At 33.0% G+C, this 18,794-nt stretch overlaps 1 protein-coding gene across 5 annotated transcripts; it reads right to left on the reverse strand.

Annotated features, from left to right (window-relative positions):
* Positions 1 to 799: 799 nt before the first annotated feature.
* LOC114311548 (chaperone protein ClpB1) lies at positions 800 to 16,541 on the reverse strand. 5 transcript variants are annotated; one of them, XM_082924579.1, is made up of 8 exons: positions 16,421 to 16,541; positions 15,117 to 15,267; positions 6,564 to 7,775; positions 6,239 to 6,420; positions 5,536 to 6,146; positions 3,692 to 3,971; positions 1,368 to 1,565; positions 800 to 1,281 (listed from the first exon to the last, which is right to left on the reverse strand). In XM_082924579.1, exons 2-8 carry the CDS (start codon positions 15,235 to 15,237, stop codon positions 970 to 972), a joined length of 2,916 nt encoding a protein of 971 aa, XP_082780705.1. In that variant the 5' UTR covers positions 15,238 to 15,267; positions 16,421 to 16,541; the 3' UTR covers positions 800 to 969. The 5 variants fall into 5 exon arrangements, with proteins under 5 accessions (XP_082780705.1, XP_082780704.1, XP_082780707.1 ...); XM_082924578.1 differs by having other exon boundaries at positions 15,117 to 15,239; positions 16,304 to 16,505; XM_082924581.1 differs by having other exon boundaries at positions 3,692 to 3,833; positions 16,304 to 16,505.
* Between the last annotated feature and the right edge of the window lie 2,253 nt (positions 16,542 to 18,794).

Here is an 18,794-nt window from a genome sequence, read left to right on the forward strand (position 1 = left end):
GGAAGCCACAAGATTAGCCATGAGGTGTCCCTCCTAGTGAACACTTCCACGCGATCTCCCCACGCAAATCTCCACAAAGGATTCAAATCCGTTATTTTCCCTCCCATTTCAGTTTCAAACTTCTTCCTTTCCTTACTATGTGTACTAGATATGCACGGGTTTAAAAAATTAAATAATATAAAACAATTTGTTTGAAATATAAAGAAAAAATAATATAAAATTAAATAAATATTAATTATATTCGCAAGGATGAAGGTGAAGTATAAGAGTCTGCAAAAAATAAAAGAAGTCACGCTAACCCAACTTATTTGATCAATCCATACATTTTGAGAAAGTTAGTGGGACAGTTTTGATTAACGAGCTTGATAAACAAACTAGTCGAGCTCTAACTCAACAAAGCTTAACTTAACTCGGCTCATTTGTAGCTCTCTCCAAAGGTGATTTAAATCTGTTATTTTTCCTTCCATTTCAGTTTCAAAGTTTTTCTTTTCCTTACTATGTGTATGTGATCGGAAAAAGAAACAAATAATAAAATTGAACTACGAACAAATCCGAATTAGAAATACTCTCTTTAAGGACAAATAATATTGAGAAAAATCTCAATTTTTAATAATCAAATATAAACTGAATAATCCTAAAGCTTATAACCTTATTTATAATAAACCTAATTCTTAAAAATAAGAAACTAATAAAATAGAAAATAAAATGGAAAAGCTACATCATATTATATCAGGAAACTAAATAACTCAATAATTCTATATTAAATTTGAATATTTCTAATAAAATATTATTTTTAAAATAATAAAATAAAAATATTTATTATTTAATGTTCGGTTTGCATCAGTAAGCTCTAGTAAAACAAATTGAATGACAACTCAGGACACTTGACCAAAATGTCGACTCTTTCTTCAAATATAAAGAAAGAGATTCAAAGCATAAAATCTAAAGCATTAAAACAAATAACAAATACTAAACCAAAAAAAACCGTTTCCCCTTTTTTTGGGAATCATCTATAGATTTCTTCATCTTCGTCGCCAGCTTCATCTTCATTTTCACCTTGGCGGCATCAGTTAGTTCAATAAGTGTGTCTGAATTTTGCCCAGTAGCAGCATTCACAAGTCCCCCATTGTTTTTAACCCGATATGTTAACTCCTCCCCATTAGGCATAGAATCTATATAAACAGTTGAATTTTCATCAATCTCCTTATTCAAAAGCATTCCTGATAATTTAGTGACCACATTCTGCTCCACCCATCTCCTAATAGGTCTCACACCATATTCCTGGAAGCACATATTGTAGCAATTTAATAACCACTGCAGATGGAAGTAATGAAATGTGTATACATTAGAGAAGTCACAATACTTACCGGATCATAACTGTTCAATAATGTAACATACAGTGCTTGTTCAGTCACACATAAGGCAATACCTCTCCTTGCAAGGCGGAATTTCACATCCTTCACCTGAAGCTCGGCAACCTTTATCAATTGATCGTGAGAAAGAGGATCAAATACCACAATCTTATCCAGTCGATTAAGAAACTCGGGCTTGAAGTGTTTCCTCACCTATAATGTGCCAAGACCCAAATTATTGTGTGATTCAAAACTATAGCGACCCTGGTCTTTTCCCATTTGATTATTGTATCCGGACTTGGGTTCCGTTTATTCTGTCATTGTATATTTGTTGTTGTCGTCCTTTATTGTCTCATTTGGAGTTATAGGATGTGTTGGGCAGGTTTGTTTCAGGTTGGTTGGGTTCGTAAACCAAGTGTTGCTGCCTAGTTTTTGGGTTGGTCGCTCGAGCCAGGATTTGGTCGCTCGAGCGAGGTTTGTTTTGTGTCCTCTGGCTCGATCCAGATTTGCTTCGCTCGAGCGAGCGACTACGTCTGGTACAGACCTGAGGGCAATGCTTATTCGCTCGAGCGAGATTTTCTTCGCTCGAGCGAGCGAGGTGTATGTTTTCGAGTTTCTTGCTCGAGCGAGCATTCTGTCGCTCGAGCGAGCATTCTGTCGCTCGAGCGTGCTCCAGGGTTGCAGACCTGAAGCATTGCATTCTTGGCTCGAGCGAGCTTTTCTTCGCTCGAGCGAGGTTTTCGTGTGTCTGGTCGCTCGAGCGACCAAGTCTTCGCTCGAGCGAGCCTGTCAGGTTTAAATAGGCAGCAGTGTGTTTCAGATCAATTTTTCATACACTTTCAGATTCCAAAACCCTAGTTACGAGTTCTCTCTCCCTCTACACACCTTCTCTCTTAGGATTGATCTACTTAGAGTGAGTTTCTACCTTAGATCCTTTATTAAAAAGATAGAGTGAGTTGAAGGCTTCCATTTAATCTGAACATTTAGTGATTTGGAGCACATTGGAATTTGGGTTTTCATCTCTGTCTTCTCCATTCGGGTTATTTTCTTCGAGGTAGGGATTTCCTACTCCATCTTATAAGTTTTGTTCTAAGTTTTAGTATTTTGATATGTTGGGGGTACTTTGGTAATTTTGGGAAAAACCCTAGTTGTATTAATAAATTAATTGGTATAATTAATTCATGGAATTGGGGAAATATGGTTAAATTCATGGAATTGGGGAATTCATTGATTAAATGGCGTAGTTGGATAATTTAAATCACTCGCCTATTGAATTGTTGATATACTTATTTTCAGTTTAGAAATAACTGTTTTGGACTATCGGTGGAGGATAGCCGTGCTTGTTGTAGACACTGCATGTGGATTAGGAATAACTGAAACTAATCATTGATTAAGTCATCAATTTTGACTGCTGAATTAATACAGACATTATGTGTATTGATTGTGTGTTGTATATGTTATGTGTTTGCATACATTGTTTTGTGTGGGAGGAGATAGGGGATGTACTCCACGGTTTAGGGGAAGATAGGGGATGGACCTCTAAACCGAATTTTGTTTGGGAGGAGATAGGGGATGGACTCCATTAGCATCACTTTTATGTGTGCTTATTTATATTGAAGTGTTTTTATTGATACAGCATTAAAATGTGTATCAAACTGGAAGTATGAAGTGTTTTGATTTGAGCCTGAGTCTCATCTGTTTGTTGACATTGGAAGAATGTGAATATGATATATATAGTTCACTGTTGTAAGTTTGGCCAGGTTCTGAGCCATATTGATAAAGTTGGAATGTAAAACGTGTCTTAGACAATAGTGTCACGAGACTGTAAAATGATGTAATTGATTATCTTGGTTAACCATCTATTGAATGCTATTCCTTTAATCAATGCTTATATTTGGTTTAGTATATTTCTACTGGGCTGTGGCTCACCCTTTATGGGAACATCATTTTCAGGTCCAGGTGATAAGCTACCTCCAAGGACTTAGCTTGGAAGGATTTGGATTTTGAAAACTATCTTTAGTTATTTGTTTTCATTTGATAAACATTCAAGCCTAGGGCTTTATTTGTATTTGGGTTAGAACTCATATTTTTGTGTCCAAGTGTTGGCTTGGAAAGATGTAAGCCCATAGGGCATTTAAATTGATATTACATGTAATGTTTTCTTTTTGTAATACTCTGATGAATGAGATAATGAATTGGTTTCTTTTAATATTGCATGCCAATGATATATATATAATGGGTTTATTTTGAGGGCGTGACAAAAACAGAATTTAGATAATGAAACAAGCAATGTTAAACAATATGCAGCTGTTGAGAGTTACATGGCATTGCTAGTTTACCTCTTGCATTACCAATTCCCGAGCACCCTCCATTGTACAACTGTCCGTTGATCCTTCCAAGAGATACTCGGCTCCAAGGTTTGAAGTCATAATGATTATTGTGTTGGTGAAATCAATTGTGCGGCTTGCGCCATCTGTCAACCTTCCATCATCCAAAATTTGAAGAAATGTATTTAAAACAGTGGGGTGTGCTTTCTCAACTTCATCAAATAGTATGACACTATATGGCTGCCTCCTCACAGCTTCTGTGAGTTGCCCACCTTCCTCATGCCCATCATAGCTGAAATCATCAATTACAGCAGTGACTAACATTGTTGCAATCTCATATCTCATAAAGAATAAAGAATAAAGAACAAAGACAAGAGATTTTGAAAATTTAAAAAAACTTCCGAGATATTGATTTGTGATTATGATCTAATTTTAAACAATAAATAGTAATCTCAATTAAACAATCAACAACAAATCGGCACAACTAGTTAGGAAGGGGTTATGGAATACTCCTTCTATCCAAACAAGCCCTTGTAGGATCTTCACAGCTGTCACCTGAAATGGAAATAAAACTCTAGACGGTAGTGCCAGAATTAGCACTCCGACAGACAAATTAGTCTCTGTAGAAAGATTGGTGTTTCTTTCGGTTTCTTGAGGTTCAAGATTCTTCTCACATGCCTGTTTCTCCAGCCTCTCTCCTCCTTTTATAGAGTTACTCTCCTCGATCTTTACTCTATGCAACTTAGCCTTTCATCATCATTCTGTCAGGGCCCATACCCCTAAGGGACAGCCTGGTCCCACCTAATGAGTCCATGCCGACTCGCCCAACACATTCGGCTCTGTTGCTTGGCACAGGTACCCGCTATTCGGCACTCCCCCATATTTTCATGCTTATTCAGACATTTATTCAACAATGACGTACTCCAGTGGGCTTTGGCCTTTTTCGGCCCATCTTAAACGGGCTTGGATGCTTTATTGGCCATTTTTCAACTATATCCCCTTTTCGGCTCCCACAACAACGATTTAACGTGGAAAAACGACAATTGGACACCTCTAATTGTGATAAAAAAAAATCACGGACTAAAGTCACAAAACAATCTACTAGGAAGATAAAGGAATTACACATGAGAACTCTCAATTACCTAACGAATCTATGCCTGAATTGAAACAAACCCAATGTGCCTCTTCTACCACCATCTTCACCTCAGAATTGCTTTGCCCAACATTGATTCCACAGTGCCGATGTCGAATCCATGATGATGAGCCACTCCAGAATCGACCAAAGTTTCAGGCCCAAGTTCTTTAGAATCCTTCGAAGAACACCTCTCTCCTTTTTTGGAATGAAATAACAAAACCAACCCTTGATGTTTGTCAATATGTAATTCGTTGATCAATCGATCACCTTTTATACATCAAGGAAACTCATATCTAAACACCCTCTAATATAAAATACTTAGTATTTTACCCCTCTCTGGTAATTTGGATGGGTTAAACCCTAAAAATAGCAAACAACGCACTTTATACTAAACAGAGCAACAAAGATAGCTTGGGTTCAGAACACACGAAGAGATACTAGATGATACACTTCACCGCTCAAGCGCACGAAAGACCGCTCGAGTGGTCAAACAATTTCTTGTACATAATCAACGAAGTGGCAAACAGAAATGCTCAAGTCAGGATACAGAATGTCAACACAAACTTCTCTAAGCAGGTGCAACTCGGGTTAGATTCGCATTTAAACTCTCATAACTCACAGATACAGTAGAATGAGTAAAAAAACAACTGAATAGAGTTTCATCTAACGGGATTGCCAATTACAAAAACCTAACAAATTTAATTTAACCCAATGCACTTACCCAGGTGGAACACCAATTAATCGGGCAACTGAGTGTGGCTCCATATACTCAGTCATGTCAATCCGAATCAATATATTTTCTTTGCCACCCAGCTGTTCTGCAAGAGCCTTAGCAAGCTCAGTCTTCCCAACACCTGTAGGACCCAAGAAAAGGAATGAACCAGTTGGCTGCTGCTGCCTTCCCAATCCAACCCTTGATCTCAACATAGCTTCGGTTACCGCATTGACTGCTTGATCTTGCCCCACTACTCTTTGATGCAACTTGCCAGCAAGGCCATTCAACCACTCTTTCTCACTCTGGCCAAGCCTCATCATAGGTATGTTTGTCAAGTGACTCACTTCTTTTGCAATTTGTTCTGGTCCAATAGTCTCAACCAACATTACATTTTCTTCTATGCTCCTTTCAAGCTTTGCAATTGCTGCCTCAATACCTTTAATTGTATAAGTTTTAGCATCATCAACATTACCTCTCTCTTCAGCTTGTAATGTAACCAGAACAAACTCTAGCCTCTGTTTCAGTTTGCGACGCTCATTAAACTTTTCCTTCTCCTCTATATACTTTTCCCTTAATGGTTGAAGTTTGATCATCAAATCATTAAGCTCTTTTTTAACCTAAAATAGTGGTTAAATTTCAGTTGCAAATGAAAAAAAAAAAAAAAAATTGCCATTAAATAGTAGTAATTGTCATCAAGAAATGTACTCACTTTAACAAGTTCAGCCTCACTAGCTTTGTCTTTCTCCTTCCCAAGAGCATGACATTCAGCTTCTAACTGAAGTTTTTTCCTTTCAAGATTATCAATCTCTTCTGGTCGACTATTGAGTTGGACCTTGACATTTGCACATACTTCATCAACTAGGTCAATTGCCTTGTCTGGCAAATGACGTCCTAAACCGGGGAAAAAATGCATATAAATCAGTATCTCTTATTCCAATAATAAAGTTATTAGCCTTCAAAATTCACAAACATGAGACCCAGAATAATAAAAGAACGACATAAACATATTGAACTACAAAATAATATCTACGAACCAGTAATATATCGATCTGATAGTTGGGCAGCAGCCACAAGAGCTTGATCCTGAATTTTAACACCATGATGTCTTTCGTACCTCTCTTTTAGACCTTGAAGGATACTAATTGTGTTCTCAACACTTGGCGCGACCACATTAACCTTTTGGAACCTTCTTGCAAAAGCAGCATCTTTCTCCACATATTTTGTATACTCTACAAAAGTTGTCGCCCCAATGCATCCAAATTGGCCCCTGGCAAGCATTGGCTTGAAAATGTTGGCAGCATCCATGGACCCTCCTTCAATTTGACCAGCACCAAGAACAAGGTGTATTTCATCAACGAAGAGTATAACTTTTCCTTCAGCTTCTTCTGCTTCCTTTAGAATTGCTTTCAACCTTTTCTCAAATTCTCCTCTATACTTCGTTCCAGGAACCAAGGCCCCCATATCTAATGCAAAAAGCCTCACATCATCAAAATATTTAGGAACATCCCCTTTAACAATTCTTTGGGCTAAGCCTTCAACCACTGCTGTTTTTCCAACACCAGGCTCTCCAATAATAATGGCATTGCTCTTGTTTTTTCTTGATAGAATACTAATAACCATATTAATCTCTTCATTCATTCCAATGACAGGGTCAAGCTTTCGAGCTTGCTCTATGAAGTCACAACCATAAGCCTTCAGAGTTTGAAATGTGGTATCTCCAGAAGGATCTCTCGCCTTTTTTCCCTCCTTCCCATAAAGCTTCTTGACCTCTAATTTCACCCTTGAGGTACTGATCCCACTTCTTTCAAAAAGATCTTCAATTTCTGAATCTTCCAAAAGACAGAGAATCAACTGATCAATGGCTAAATGACTCTGACCATGGGACTTCGAGGATTGAGCCATGTTAATCACCCTACGTAGACTGTAACTTTCTGGGACATTGTTTTCACGAGTGTTGTTTTTCAAAAAACCAATCTTTTTGGGTTGCTTCTCATTTTTAGGAATTCTGCAGGGAAGCACATTCATTTCTTGATTGAGGGCATTCCTAATTGAGTTTTCAGTGTCTTCACCCTGACTGGCATTGACAATTGCTTGCCTCAAGTTATTACAATCAGAGATCAATGCCACTAGCAAATGAAGAGGCGTAGACTCTTCGTGGCTGGCATTCATAGCCAGTTCCTTAGCCTTATCAACAAACTTCCTTGTATTTCTGTCCAACTTTCCAAGTCCATTGTTGATATTTAAACCTGCAACAGAAAGAAAGAAATGTATAATAAAAATACACATCTATGTGGTCATTCTAGAGTTTTAGTTTTATTTGTTTGTTGATTTGCTGAATCTGAGTGTAGAACCGACTCCTCTTGCTTCTATGAATTTTATGCACTATTGAAATATAAGTTTTTGATGTGTATTTTTAGGATAAATTACACTTTGCCCTCTTTATATTTGGCCATTTTCTCACTTTGACTCTTAAATATATGTTTTTCTACTTTGGCGGTTTATGTTTCAAGATTTTCTCAATTTACTCTTAAAGCTTGCTTTTGTTAAAAATTAGACGTAAAATAACACATTGACAATTATGTGACATAAAAATATTTTATTATATATAACTCACATCTGTAATACAAACTTAAACCCCATTATAATCATATATTTTTATGTTATGTGACAATTATTGTGACATTTTCTGTCTAATTTTGAACAAAAGTTAGCTTTAGAGTCATTTAAAAAAAAAAAAAAATTGCATGAAAGGTCAAAGTAGAAAAAATAAATTTTAAGAGACAAAGTGAGAAAGTAGCCAAACATAACGGGGTGAAAGTGTAATTTATCCTATATTTTTATTACACCCCTAATTCCCCATATAAAAACTAGGGCTTGCTATCATCCCGTGAGCCCGCCCAGTCCAATCTTATTATTTTAGAATTTAGGAATGTTATTTTAAATTAATTAATTAATTATAATATCTTAAAATATATGTTTTTTGCTAACATCTAAAATTTATCTTTGTTGATTTTGTTGAAACTCACATTTATAGTGATATGTGATTGCATTTATTTAAGAAATCCTTCAATTTATACACAAAATTTTCAATTTATAATTATGTCAGTATATTTATTTAATAAATATAATGTGTGATTGAATTTAATTATGGAATATTTTTTAAAAAATTAACATATATTCCAATGGGTGGGCTTAGGATTTATAATTATTTTTTGAGCCGAGCTTGGGCAGATGTAAAGGCGCAATGTTAGGGTCAAGCTGGGCTTAGGCGGACACAAAATCTCTTATGATGTAATGTCAGACTGATTCGATGAATGTCCACCCCTAATAAAAACACATCTATGTGGTTGAGAAACACCATAGTTTTTTTTTTTTTTGTTTGGGCTAAGTAATTACGAATTCATTAAGATCAATTATATAATTTAAAATTGTTCAATGTTTGAACTCAGCCAATTTGATATTGATGAGTCCCCAAAAATAAGAAAGTGGACTTCATGTTCTATTTTTTTCTTTTTTAAATGATTATTATGTTTTTACTATTTTTAATTATGTTTTTGTTTTATTCGTTACACAGTTATTGCTATTTTCTTTTTGGGGAAACATATTTGTACAGTTAAATCATCTGTGCGAATGTTTATAGATAGAAAATAGAGGTTAGATATTTGAGAGGCATTTAATTAAAAAAATGCATGACCATTGCATTACCGGTTCGTGTAGTTTTCATTTCAAAAATTTAGCATAGGATTTATTACATTTTTGTACTCTTAAATTATCACTAAATTATTTATTTAATTCTTGAATTATTGATTAAGCTTATTAAGTTATTAAAGTATATAAATCAAAATTTATTTAGTATCTAAACTGTTAATTGAATCTATTAAATCTTTAAAATATTTAATTCAAACTTATTTAGTCACTGAAAGAATTATAAAATTAAAATGTAAGCCCATAAATATTATAAAGAAAAATTGGATAAAAAATCATTCACCATAAACTTTAAATGACAAGATAATTATACATTTTTTAAGTTATAAAGACCCTGACTTAGTTTTTTTTATGATCTCAATGACGGTTTTTTTTTTTTTGGTGCTAATATATGTGGAGAATTTTACCCCAATTTTATTTTTTGTTAGAGCTTCTCTAACGGTGTATCTTTTTTTCATTAAATTTGAGTAAAACCTTTGTTTGATATCAAGTGTTCCAATGGAAGATTTTGAATTTTCATCAAAACGCCGGTCAATCGAGCAGACAACCGAACGGATGTCTGGCCGGTTGACCGGCCAGTGTATTTTGTTCACAAATTTTTGCCTAGAGGTGGTCATCCGGTGGTGAAAATCTAATGCCTATGAACAGTGATTTGATGAAAGTTCATAGGCATCTTTAATTTGATGAAAATTTTTTGATATCCTCGATTTGATACTCATTTGATTAAACTATTAAAGCAGAAAAAAGATTATTTTTTCATCAAATTTAAATTTGATGACAAAATTAATGAACCATTGGAGATGATCTTACCAACATTTTCATGGATTAACCACCAGCACATTCATGGTGTGTGTAGAGATCCATGCTTGGTTCCGTTTCCAATCTCTACTTGTTCAGATTGTTACTTATTGTTTGAATCTCACTACTTATTGTCCCATCATTGTCACTCTCTGTTCTTCATCGACCCTAGTAATCACTAACATCTACTCTTTTTTTCATCACTCTTTCTTCATTGATCGATTTGGTATAGTTTCAGGTTCATTTGGTTTTTGATTGAGGTAGATTTGAAAGTTTGTTCGATCATTACTGACGACTTTTATATCTAGTTGTTGTGTTTCTTTTTGTAATATATACTCTATTTTTGGTTATTGATATCTTGTTTAGAATAGACAATAAAATTTTATTCTGATACTGTGTTTATGTCTGATTTGTTTGTGAACTCATACTAAAGATATGTTTTACAAATTGATTATTGTGTTCCAATTGAATGAATGAATAAGTTTTGAATTTTTATACTATTTGTTTGTTATTGATAAATTTGACAACATAATTTTACTCTTGTTTGCATTTTGTTTGGTGTCAATTTGTTTATAAATGATTGTAAAATTTTACTGTGAATCACAGAAATATTTTTCTGTGAAATAGAGTACAATTTTACTGTTTATGTAAAGTTCAATAGTAATTTTTTTTTATAAAGAATTTCATATGAACCTCAATCTTGATGAGAGGGTTCTAAAAATATTAATTTTATTAAAAATCGATATCTAGATCAAAAGTTATATCATTTTAACATTTAAAATATTAAATTACTCACTAAGAATATTTTAGCAATAGTGATATGTATTAGACTTTTCAAGAAAAACTTTATGTGCTTATCCTTAATGCATTAAAGTTTATTATGAGGGAACTTTGATTAAATTCCCTTTTTGTAAATTAGTAAAAAGACCCTATCTAGTTAAAATTTATTTTAAAAAATACTTTAAATTTATATTCTACAGTTCGTATGGTAATTTTTATTATTATTATTATTATTATTATTATTATAAGGATTAGAGTAATTATCTATAGGAATTTATTACTTATCTTCTACAATGCTTACGTGCTTACCTTTATCTACTACTATATGTCAGATTTCGTTTATTTATAGTTGATTATTTTTAAGTTTTTCTGATGTGTTCTTTTTATAACTTAATTAATTTATTATTTTATTCTATTATCATTTGTAGCTAAGTGTTATTTTTTAAATTATCTAATTATACCTTTTTAGTATATCTAACACTCATAATTTTATTGGCAAGATTGATAAATTAGACTCCAATACAAATTTAAACACACAATGAAACAAAACATTTTTTTAAAAAAATTATGATTTTCCTATAACAAAATATTAATTAGTTAGGGTTTTTTTTTATTAATTTATAATACTTATGGGCATATTTTATTTTTGTAACATTTTCAGAGACTAAATATGTTTCAATTAAATACTTAAGGATTTAATAGATTCAATCGATAATTTAGGAATTAAATAGACTTTAATTTATATATTTTAGGGACTTAGTAACTCAATCAAGAGTTAAGGGACTAAGGCCCTGTTTGTTAGGGGAATATAAGGGGAGGATATGAAGAGGGACCAGATATAATATGAGGTTGGTCCCATCTGTTTTCTTATCTTCCTATATCTCGTGTTTGATTGCTCCGGATATAGAGAATCCGAATAGTAAAAGGGGGATATGCAATACCAACCCCCCATGGTATTGTATATCTTTACCATCGGATATAGGGAATCTTTCGTCCAAAGGTCAAAAATAATATACTCCCCTCTTATCTCGTCATATATCTTATCTTAACCAAATATAATATAAGTAATACCACAGTATATATAATTCATATCATATCTTACAACATATTATATCACATCTTTATCCTTAGATATTGCATATCCTCCTCAAACCCTTATATTAAATCCAAACAATCAAATGGTACCTAAGTAGATAATTTGGCGATAATTTAGGAATAGAAGTGTAATAAATCCTATAGCATAAAAAAAGTAGGAGAAATTACAATTCATTAGCCTTTTCTAAAAATAATTGCAGATTCATAGAAAAATTTATAATTTTAATTATTAATATTTATAAGAGTTGTCACTAATTTGTAATTAATATTACTTTTTTAAATTATCATTGATTTGATATTTCCTCAAAAAAAAAAAAAAAAAAGTATGTGAACAAATTAATTCTCAAAATATTCACTCTAGATCTTAAAACCTCTCAACAATCTTAAAGTTTCACACTAAACATATTTTTTATTTTCATTAACATAAACATAGTTAGTATTTTCTTAGTTAGTTGTATAGGATAAACGGTTTAGATCACTGAATTGAGTTCAAATTAGTTTGATAATAAGTTAACTTCTCGTAAAATTAAAAGGCATGTTTGGTTTGTTTCTCAAGACATATTTTTGGAGAAAAAAAATTCTAAAACATTGTTTTGTTGAATTTTTTTTATAAAAACTTCAAAATCATTTTTCTCTCTACTACATATCAATTAATCACTTTTTCTCTCTTCTCTCTCATTTTCAATCACTTTTTCTCTCACACTAATTTATTAAATTATAAAAAAAATTATCAAATCATTTTAAACTCCAAAACTATTTTTAAAATATACAACTAAATAAATTTTTAATTTTTTTAACTCTCTCTAAACAATTATTTTTAAAATAATATCTCAAAATACAAAGCAAACAAGGCTTTGTTTGGATTGACTTTGGGAGATAAGTTTTTAAAAAATATTTTGTGACGAGAGTTTAAAATTTTTTGTAGTTTGTTTGGTTATATACTTTGAAAATTGTTTTGGAGTTTGGGAGTTTGAGATAAGTTGATATTTTGTTATAATTGAGTAGATGTATGTGAGAAAAAAAAGTGATTGAAAATGAGAGATGAAAGAGAAAAAATAGTTGATTAATGTGTAGGAGAGAGAAAGTGATTTTGAAAATTTTTTGAGAAAAATTACAAACCAAACAAAATTTTCAAAAAAATTTTCCAAAATCTTTTTTTCAAAAAGGCAAACCAAACAAGGCCTTTATTTCTAACAAATCCAGACTGGATCTGGGGCTCATTTTGGCAACAAGCTAAAAAAGTTAACTTTTTGACTTTTTAGCTTTTTAAGCCAAAAAAACCATTTTTTTTAGTCAAAAGAAGCCAGTTTTTTTGTCAAAAAAGCCAAAAAAATAATTTTTACCAACTTCCCAAAACACTAAGAACATCTACAGTGGAGTTGCTAAGGAGAGTGTTACTGTCAGTTGTTAAACTTATTTATTTTGATGATTTATTTAATTATGTTTTAATTTATTTGGAAGAGAAAAATAGAATCAAAATTTATTTTGATGATTTATTTGAAAGAGAAAAATAGAATCAAAATTTATTTTGTCCCATTATTTCTCACCTAAACCTTTATCCTAAATGTTGTCATAATTGATTTAATATTTGATTAAATCAGGAGTTCAAACAACCCAAAACAAAGGTTCAAACAGCCTAGCACAATAGCAGGCCAAAAGGTTCAAAATGATCAAGTGGAAAATATTCAAATTAGTAATGATGAAAGTACAACGGTGATAAACGGCTATAAAAGTTCAAAGGCCAAAAGGTTCAAGTGGAAGATATTCAAATTTGTAATGATGGAGTGGAAGATATTCAAATTGGTAATGATGGAAGTATAACGGCTATAAATTCAAATGATTACAACGACTATAAATGCCTATACACGGCTATAAATTCAAATGAATACAACGGCTATAAACGGCTATAATTTTCATGTTATATACCAAAACCTCTAATGTAAACAAGTTACAAAAAATCTAAAAATATTCTTTGATCTATAATCACTCACATTTATTCTCAGAAATTATATACTGAGCCTTATAGTATTAAGTTCATCTTTCTTGTGTGAGATTTATAGAAAAATCAAAGTTTCATTTTATATATCTTTCTTTGAGAGATATTTATTGTAAGCTTTCTTTGAAATCAAAAATACCATTTCATCTTGTAAAAGTACTGCAAATACTGTGTTCTTGAAATCTTGAGAGTGATTATGAATCACCTAAGATTTGCAAGGGTTTGAACTTGTGAAGTCTGTGTAAAATCTGTGGAGGATTGCTCCATTTGTAAAAAAGTTGCTAGCACTCCTGTGAAGTTAGAAGATAGTGGAAAATCTCAAGTGAAGTTTGAGGAGTGGACGTAGGCCGAGTTGAAGCTGAACCACTATAAATTTATTTGTCTTTCTCTCCCTTATCTCTTTATTTTATTTTAAATTGTCATAACTATATTTCACATTTTTACTATGCTAAAATCATTAACTGACATAGTTGTTACGACACTTGTTCAATTATTTTTATTTCATTAATTATATTTATCTATTGTGCTAGTCATAGTTTTTATTAGACTATTATTGATTTTAATTGTAAAAACATAATTCACCCTTCCTCTTAGGTTGTTTTTTGGGTAACATCAATTGTTAAGTTTTAGCTAGCAAGGTTTGTTGTTTGGTGCTGCAGTGGATCTTTTAAAGCGTGTATTAGTGGTGTGTGTTAATATGTTTGTTATCTGTAGCGATCGTTTTAACCAGCGAAAAAAGGTGTTTGTTTGGTCTTACCGGTTGTCGGTTGACTGGTCAACGATAAATTTTTTTTAATTTTTTTTTTCTTTTACTTGTAGGAATTTTTTTTAGACTTGAAATTTTTGATTAAACTAAATTATTCATTTAGTTTATTTATTATATATACATATATATATAAATATTTAACACACCTTAACACACTCCTTAACACATCCATTACACCACTATTCACTCTCTAAAATTAACAAACTCTTAATATATTTTAACAAACATTTTTGGGCTCCACTTTTATTACTTTTTGTCATATAACACATATCTTAATACATTTTTTTAACCCTTCCATTGTAAATGCCTAATAACGTAGTGTTGAACCTGCCATCCAACCAATCTCTCTTCCCCCACTACCCATCCAAAAAAAAAAAAAAAAAAATTAAAATTAAAATTTTTTTAAAAAAAAGTTCAGAAGAATAAAATGAGTTCATTGATTGATACCTGGCACATTGGCAAGACCATTGCCGCTCTCATCCAAAGTTTCATGTCCACCCATGGATGATCCCTCCTGCCTCTGTTGCTCTTCCTCTTGGAATACGGTATCCACTTTGTTTGAATTCATCTCTGTTTTCTTTTTTTGGCTGTGTCTTCTCTGTTTGATTTTTCACCAATGTTCTAGTCACTCATTTGCTTGGTGTAATTTATTATAAATTAAAATTTAATAATTAAAATGTAAAAATTAAATATGTATTAGGTCTTTTTTGAAAATTATTTTATTTTTAATTTTTAATTTATATTTATAAAAATTTTAAAAAATTATCGTTCCTTGATAAATTTTTTGATTTATAAATAACTGAATTTGTAAATTTGATAAAAAATTGTAAACTCATAAAAAGGGTTACCGTTGGTTTTTAAACTAAGTAAATCAAACCGTACTCTCTCTCTCTCCGCACCTCTTCTCTCCCCATCCCTTTCTCACAACCACTTCCCCACTACCGCCGCGGCCTCTCTCTCTCTCTCTTCTTTCTCCTCTCTACCTCCATTAACGCCGACACCACCACAACTCTAATGCCACCGTCGACCGCGTCTTCTCCATCGACTACACTGTCGTCGGTCGCTCTCTTCTCCTACGCCTCTCTCTCTCTCTCTCTCTCTCTCTATTCTAAACACCCACAGCACCACCTCTCTATCTTCAGATCTGGACTCTACCGCCTCAAATCTGGACTCCGCCGTCGCCTCAGATCTCTCATCCTCCATGCTCGACTCCAACGCAGGCGAGTGATGGATCTTAGAGCTCCGAAAGCGACAGCTCTAGATCCATCACCGCAGCTCCAGATTCGTTGCTCTTCTAAGGCTTTGATGGCGTCGGAGTATGATCGGGAAGAGACGAGGATGAGAACGACGGAGGACACGGCGGTCCGCTGCGGAACCGGTCGTGACTGGTCCGGTTCAACAAAGAGACATGTTTTTAAAATTTTTTAAATATTTTGCCCAGATCAAATACAATTATAGTTTATATTTTTTTTAAAAATAAATAAAAATTAATTTATAAAATTTTTATAAACATAAATATTACCAAACACTACCTAAATAATTAATTTATCTAAACAATTTCGATTATGAATAAAAAATTATACCAAATTACTTAATACTTTCAAATAAAAATAAGTTATAATGAGTTCATTTACCTGCAAGAAACCCAACTGAATCTAGAGAAAGAGGAGAAGATGTAGGGAGAGATGCCGAGATTACACCAAATAACTTTATACTTTCAAATGACAATAAGTTATAATGAGTTCATTTACCTGCAAGAAAGCCAACTGAATTTAGACAGAGGAGAAGATGTAGGGAGAGATGCGGAGATTTCGAGGGAGGAAAGGGCTTAGATTTCAACCACATATCTATTTATACTAGAGCTGTTAAGACGTGCGCCCAGGAAGATGTGTACATCATGACACATTTATCTTAGAAAAATGATTTAGCGTCTTCTTTGATTGGCCAAAAAAATTATTATTACTAATTTTTTTTTTGAATTTCAGCCAATGGCAGGCTGTCACGTGGCACTGGGAGTCACTGGGGGTGCCTCCAGTTGGGGGTCGGAAGCACTGCTGTTTATTTTAAGGCATGGCTTTGGTCCGGTCCAAGATCGGACTGGAGCGTGTTGTTGGATCCGTGGAAGTTTACCACAAGTTTCGTTTTGATAATCTGAACGTCAATGTGTAGAAATTATCGAGTACTATATGCCTGTAAAAAATCACGTTGATCGAATATTGATAACTATGTGAACAAAATAGTTTTTTTATCAACCGTTAATTTTTTCACCGTCTATTTTTTTTTATACAAAACTGGTTTGATCACATAGCTATCGATATCCGATCAACATGATTTTTTACAAGCAAATAGTACTCGACGAGTTCTACATATTGAACGGTTCGAATTATCAAAACAGGTCCAAAAAATGGGCCCCATAGGAAGGACTGGATAGGTCCAGTCTTGATCTCAACTTGAGACAAGCTGGACCCTTATTTTAAACCATTAGATATTTATAAATTAATCTCAGCCATTAAATAATTTGATTAAAAATCTTGAGCACCTCATCAACCGGTTACAATTTTGACAAATTTGTGTACCGATTGTTCCCTTTCCACAAACCCTCTTCATTTTCCCCAAACCCTTCTGTTTTTCAGACACGACTCGAATGCTCATCTTCGCCCTCGAAGACTATCCCGCGAACACGACCTGCCCTCGACTTCGCCTCAAGGTATGTCTCTATGTCTCTGTCTCTGCAACTTTTTTCTCCCCCTTTCTCCATCTCCATCCTGTGAAACTGTAGTTCAAAATCCCTTTCTTTGAAACTGCCCCTTTCACCTTTGTGAACTCACTAGGTTGGTTTATAAAATAAGGTTACGTTTGTTTGGTAGTTATCTTGATTCCCTTCTTCGAAATCCTCTTTTTTAACCCCTATTTCGCTTTATCAATTCTTGTTTCTCATTCTTCAAAACTGCCTCTTTCACGTTTGTGAACTCACTTGGAGTGGTTGGATTCTAAATTTAGGAAAATATGATTGTTTGATATTTGTTTGATTTTGTAGTTTTGACTCCATATGTATAGATATATCTTGAAATTTTGCTTGAGTTTGTGTAATTTGATGTGTGGGTAATTGAATTTTGTACTCATGTAACTGATACGAGACTGCAATTATTTGTTTATTAAAATCTGTTTATGTTTCTAATTCTTCGTTTCTTCTTATGTTATACTTCTAGTAATGGTGCTTTTGGGTTATGGTTGAATGTAATATTTCCCTTATGGATTAATAGTTGCATATTTTACCTCTACATTTGAGGATTTTTATTGATTGATATAAAATTCATCTAATGATTGGATGTTGTTGATGCATTATCTATGCACATATTATTTAATATTAAATTTATATTTCTTTGGAATTCCATCAGATTGAGTAGGTTCTTATTAACATTCAACTCAATGTAATATATAATGAATGGAGAAACCAATGACTTTCTATATAAGTTTAGGGGGAAAAAATCATTCTTTATTATACCAACGGATGCCCAGCTTAACCAATGTATAATATCAAAAAATCCAATGGCTTTATGTTGTCTAAGAGGAAGAGGAAGAGTAAGAGATAAAGGATTTATAGAACAGTGATACACGTCAAATCACGTTACTAGAGAAAACAAAATTGAACAGATAACAAAAAAAAAAAATCAAACCAATTGATGGATTTCTTTAAGTGTTCAAACTGAGAAGCTTGAGGGAAAAGGGAATTTATTGAATTGCTTGATCTCAATCAAAACTTCAAAATAATCTCTGAAATAAGAGCTTGAAGTTGTATCTTTGTGAGCCTTGATGCGTAGAGCTAGTGTCTTAAAAGGCACACTTAGGCGCGAGGCACAACCTTGCGCTTCGAACAGATCGAGGCGAGGCGCAACACGCAAGGCACAACTTAGGCGCTAAGGCGAGGGCTTTTTTTCGAGGCGCAAGGCGTGGGCTTCATCGGCTTTACCCATTTTTTTACTCAAATTGTTGATTAAGTGCTTTTTTTGTGGACATGCCCACAGGGATTTAAAACTATTCAATATAAAATGACCAAATGTAGTCAAAAGAGAGTAAAAAGTGATAAAAAAAAAATTTGAATGTTATACTTTATATCTTTTGTTG

This window comes from Camellia sinensis, chromosome 4 (assembly GCF_055761805.1).
Source record: "Camellia sinensis isolate YWXY chromosome 4, ASM5576180v1, whole genome shotgun sequence".
Taxonomy (NCBI): Eukaryota; Viridiplantae; Streptophyta; class Magnoliopsida; order Ericales; family Theaceae; genus Camellia; species Camellia sinensis.

What these genes read in the sequence shown, in the direction of transcription:
- LOC114311548 (XM_082924579.1), bottom strand. Translation starts at nt 15,237, where the DNA reads ATGAATTCAAACAAAGTGGATACCGTATTCCAAGAGGAAGAGCAACAG. An exon ending in GTGAGGCTGAACTTGTTAAA is followed by an intron (nt 6,147 to 6,238) that starts GTGAGTACATTT and finishes CCACTATTTTAG; the next exon opens with GTTAAAAAAGAGCTTAATGA. An exon ending in TATTGAACAGTTATGATCCG is followed by an intron (nt 1,282 to 1,367) that starts GTAAGTATTGTG and finishes ATGTGCTTCCAG; the next exon opens with GAATATGGTGTGAGACCTAT.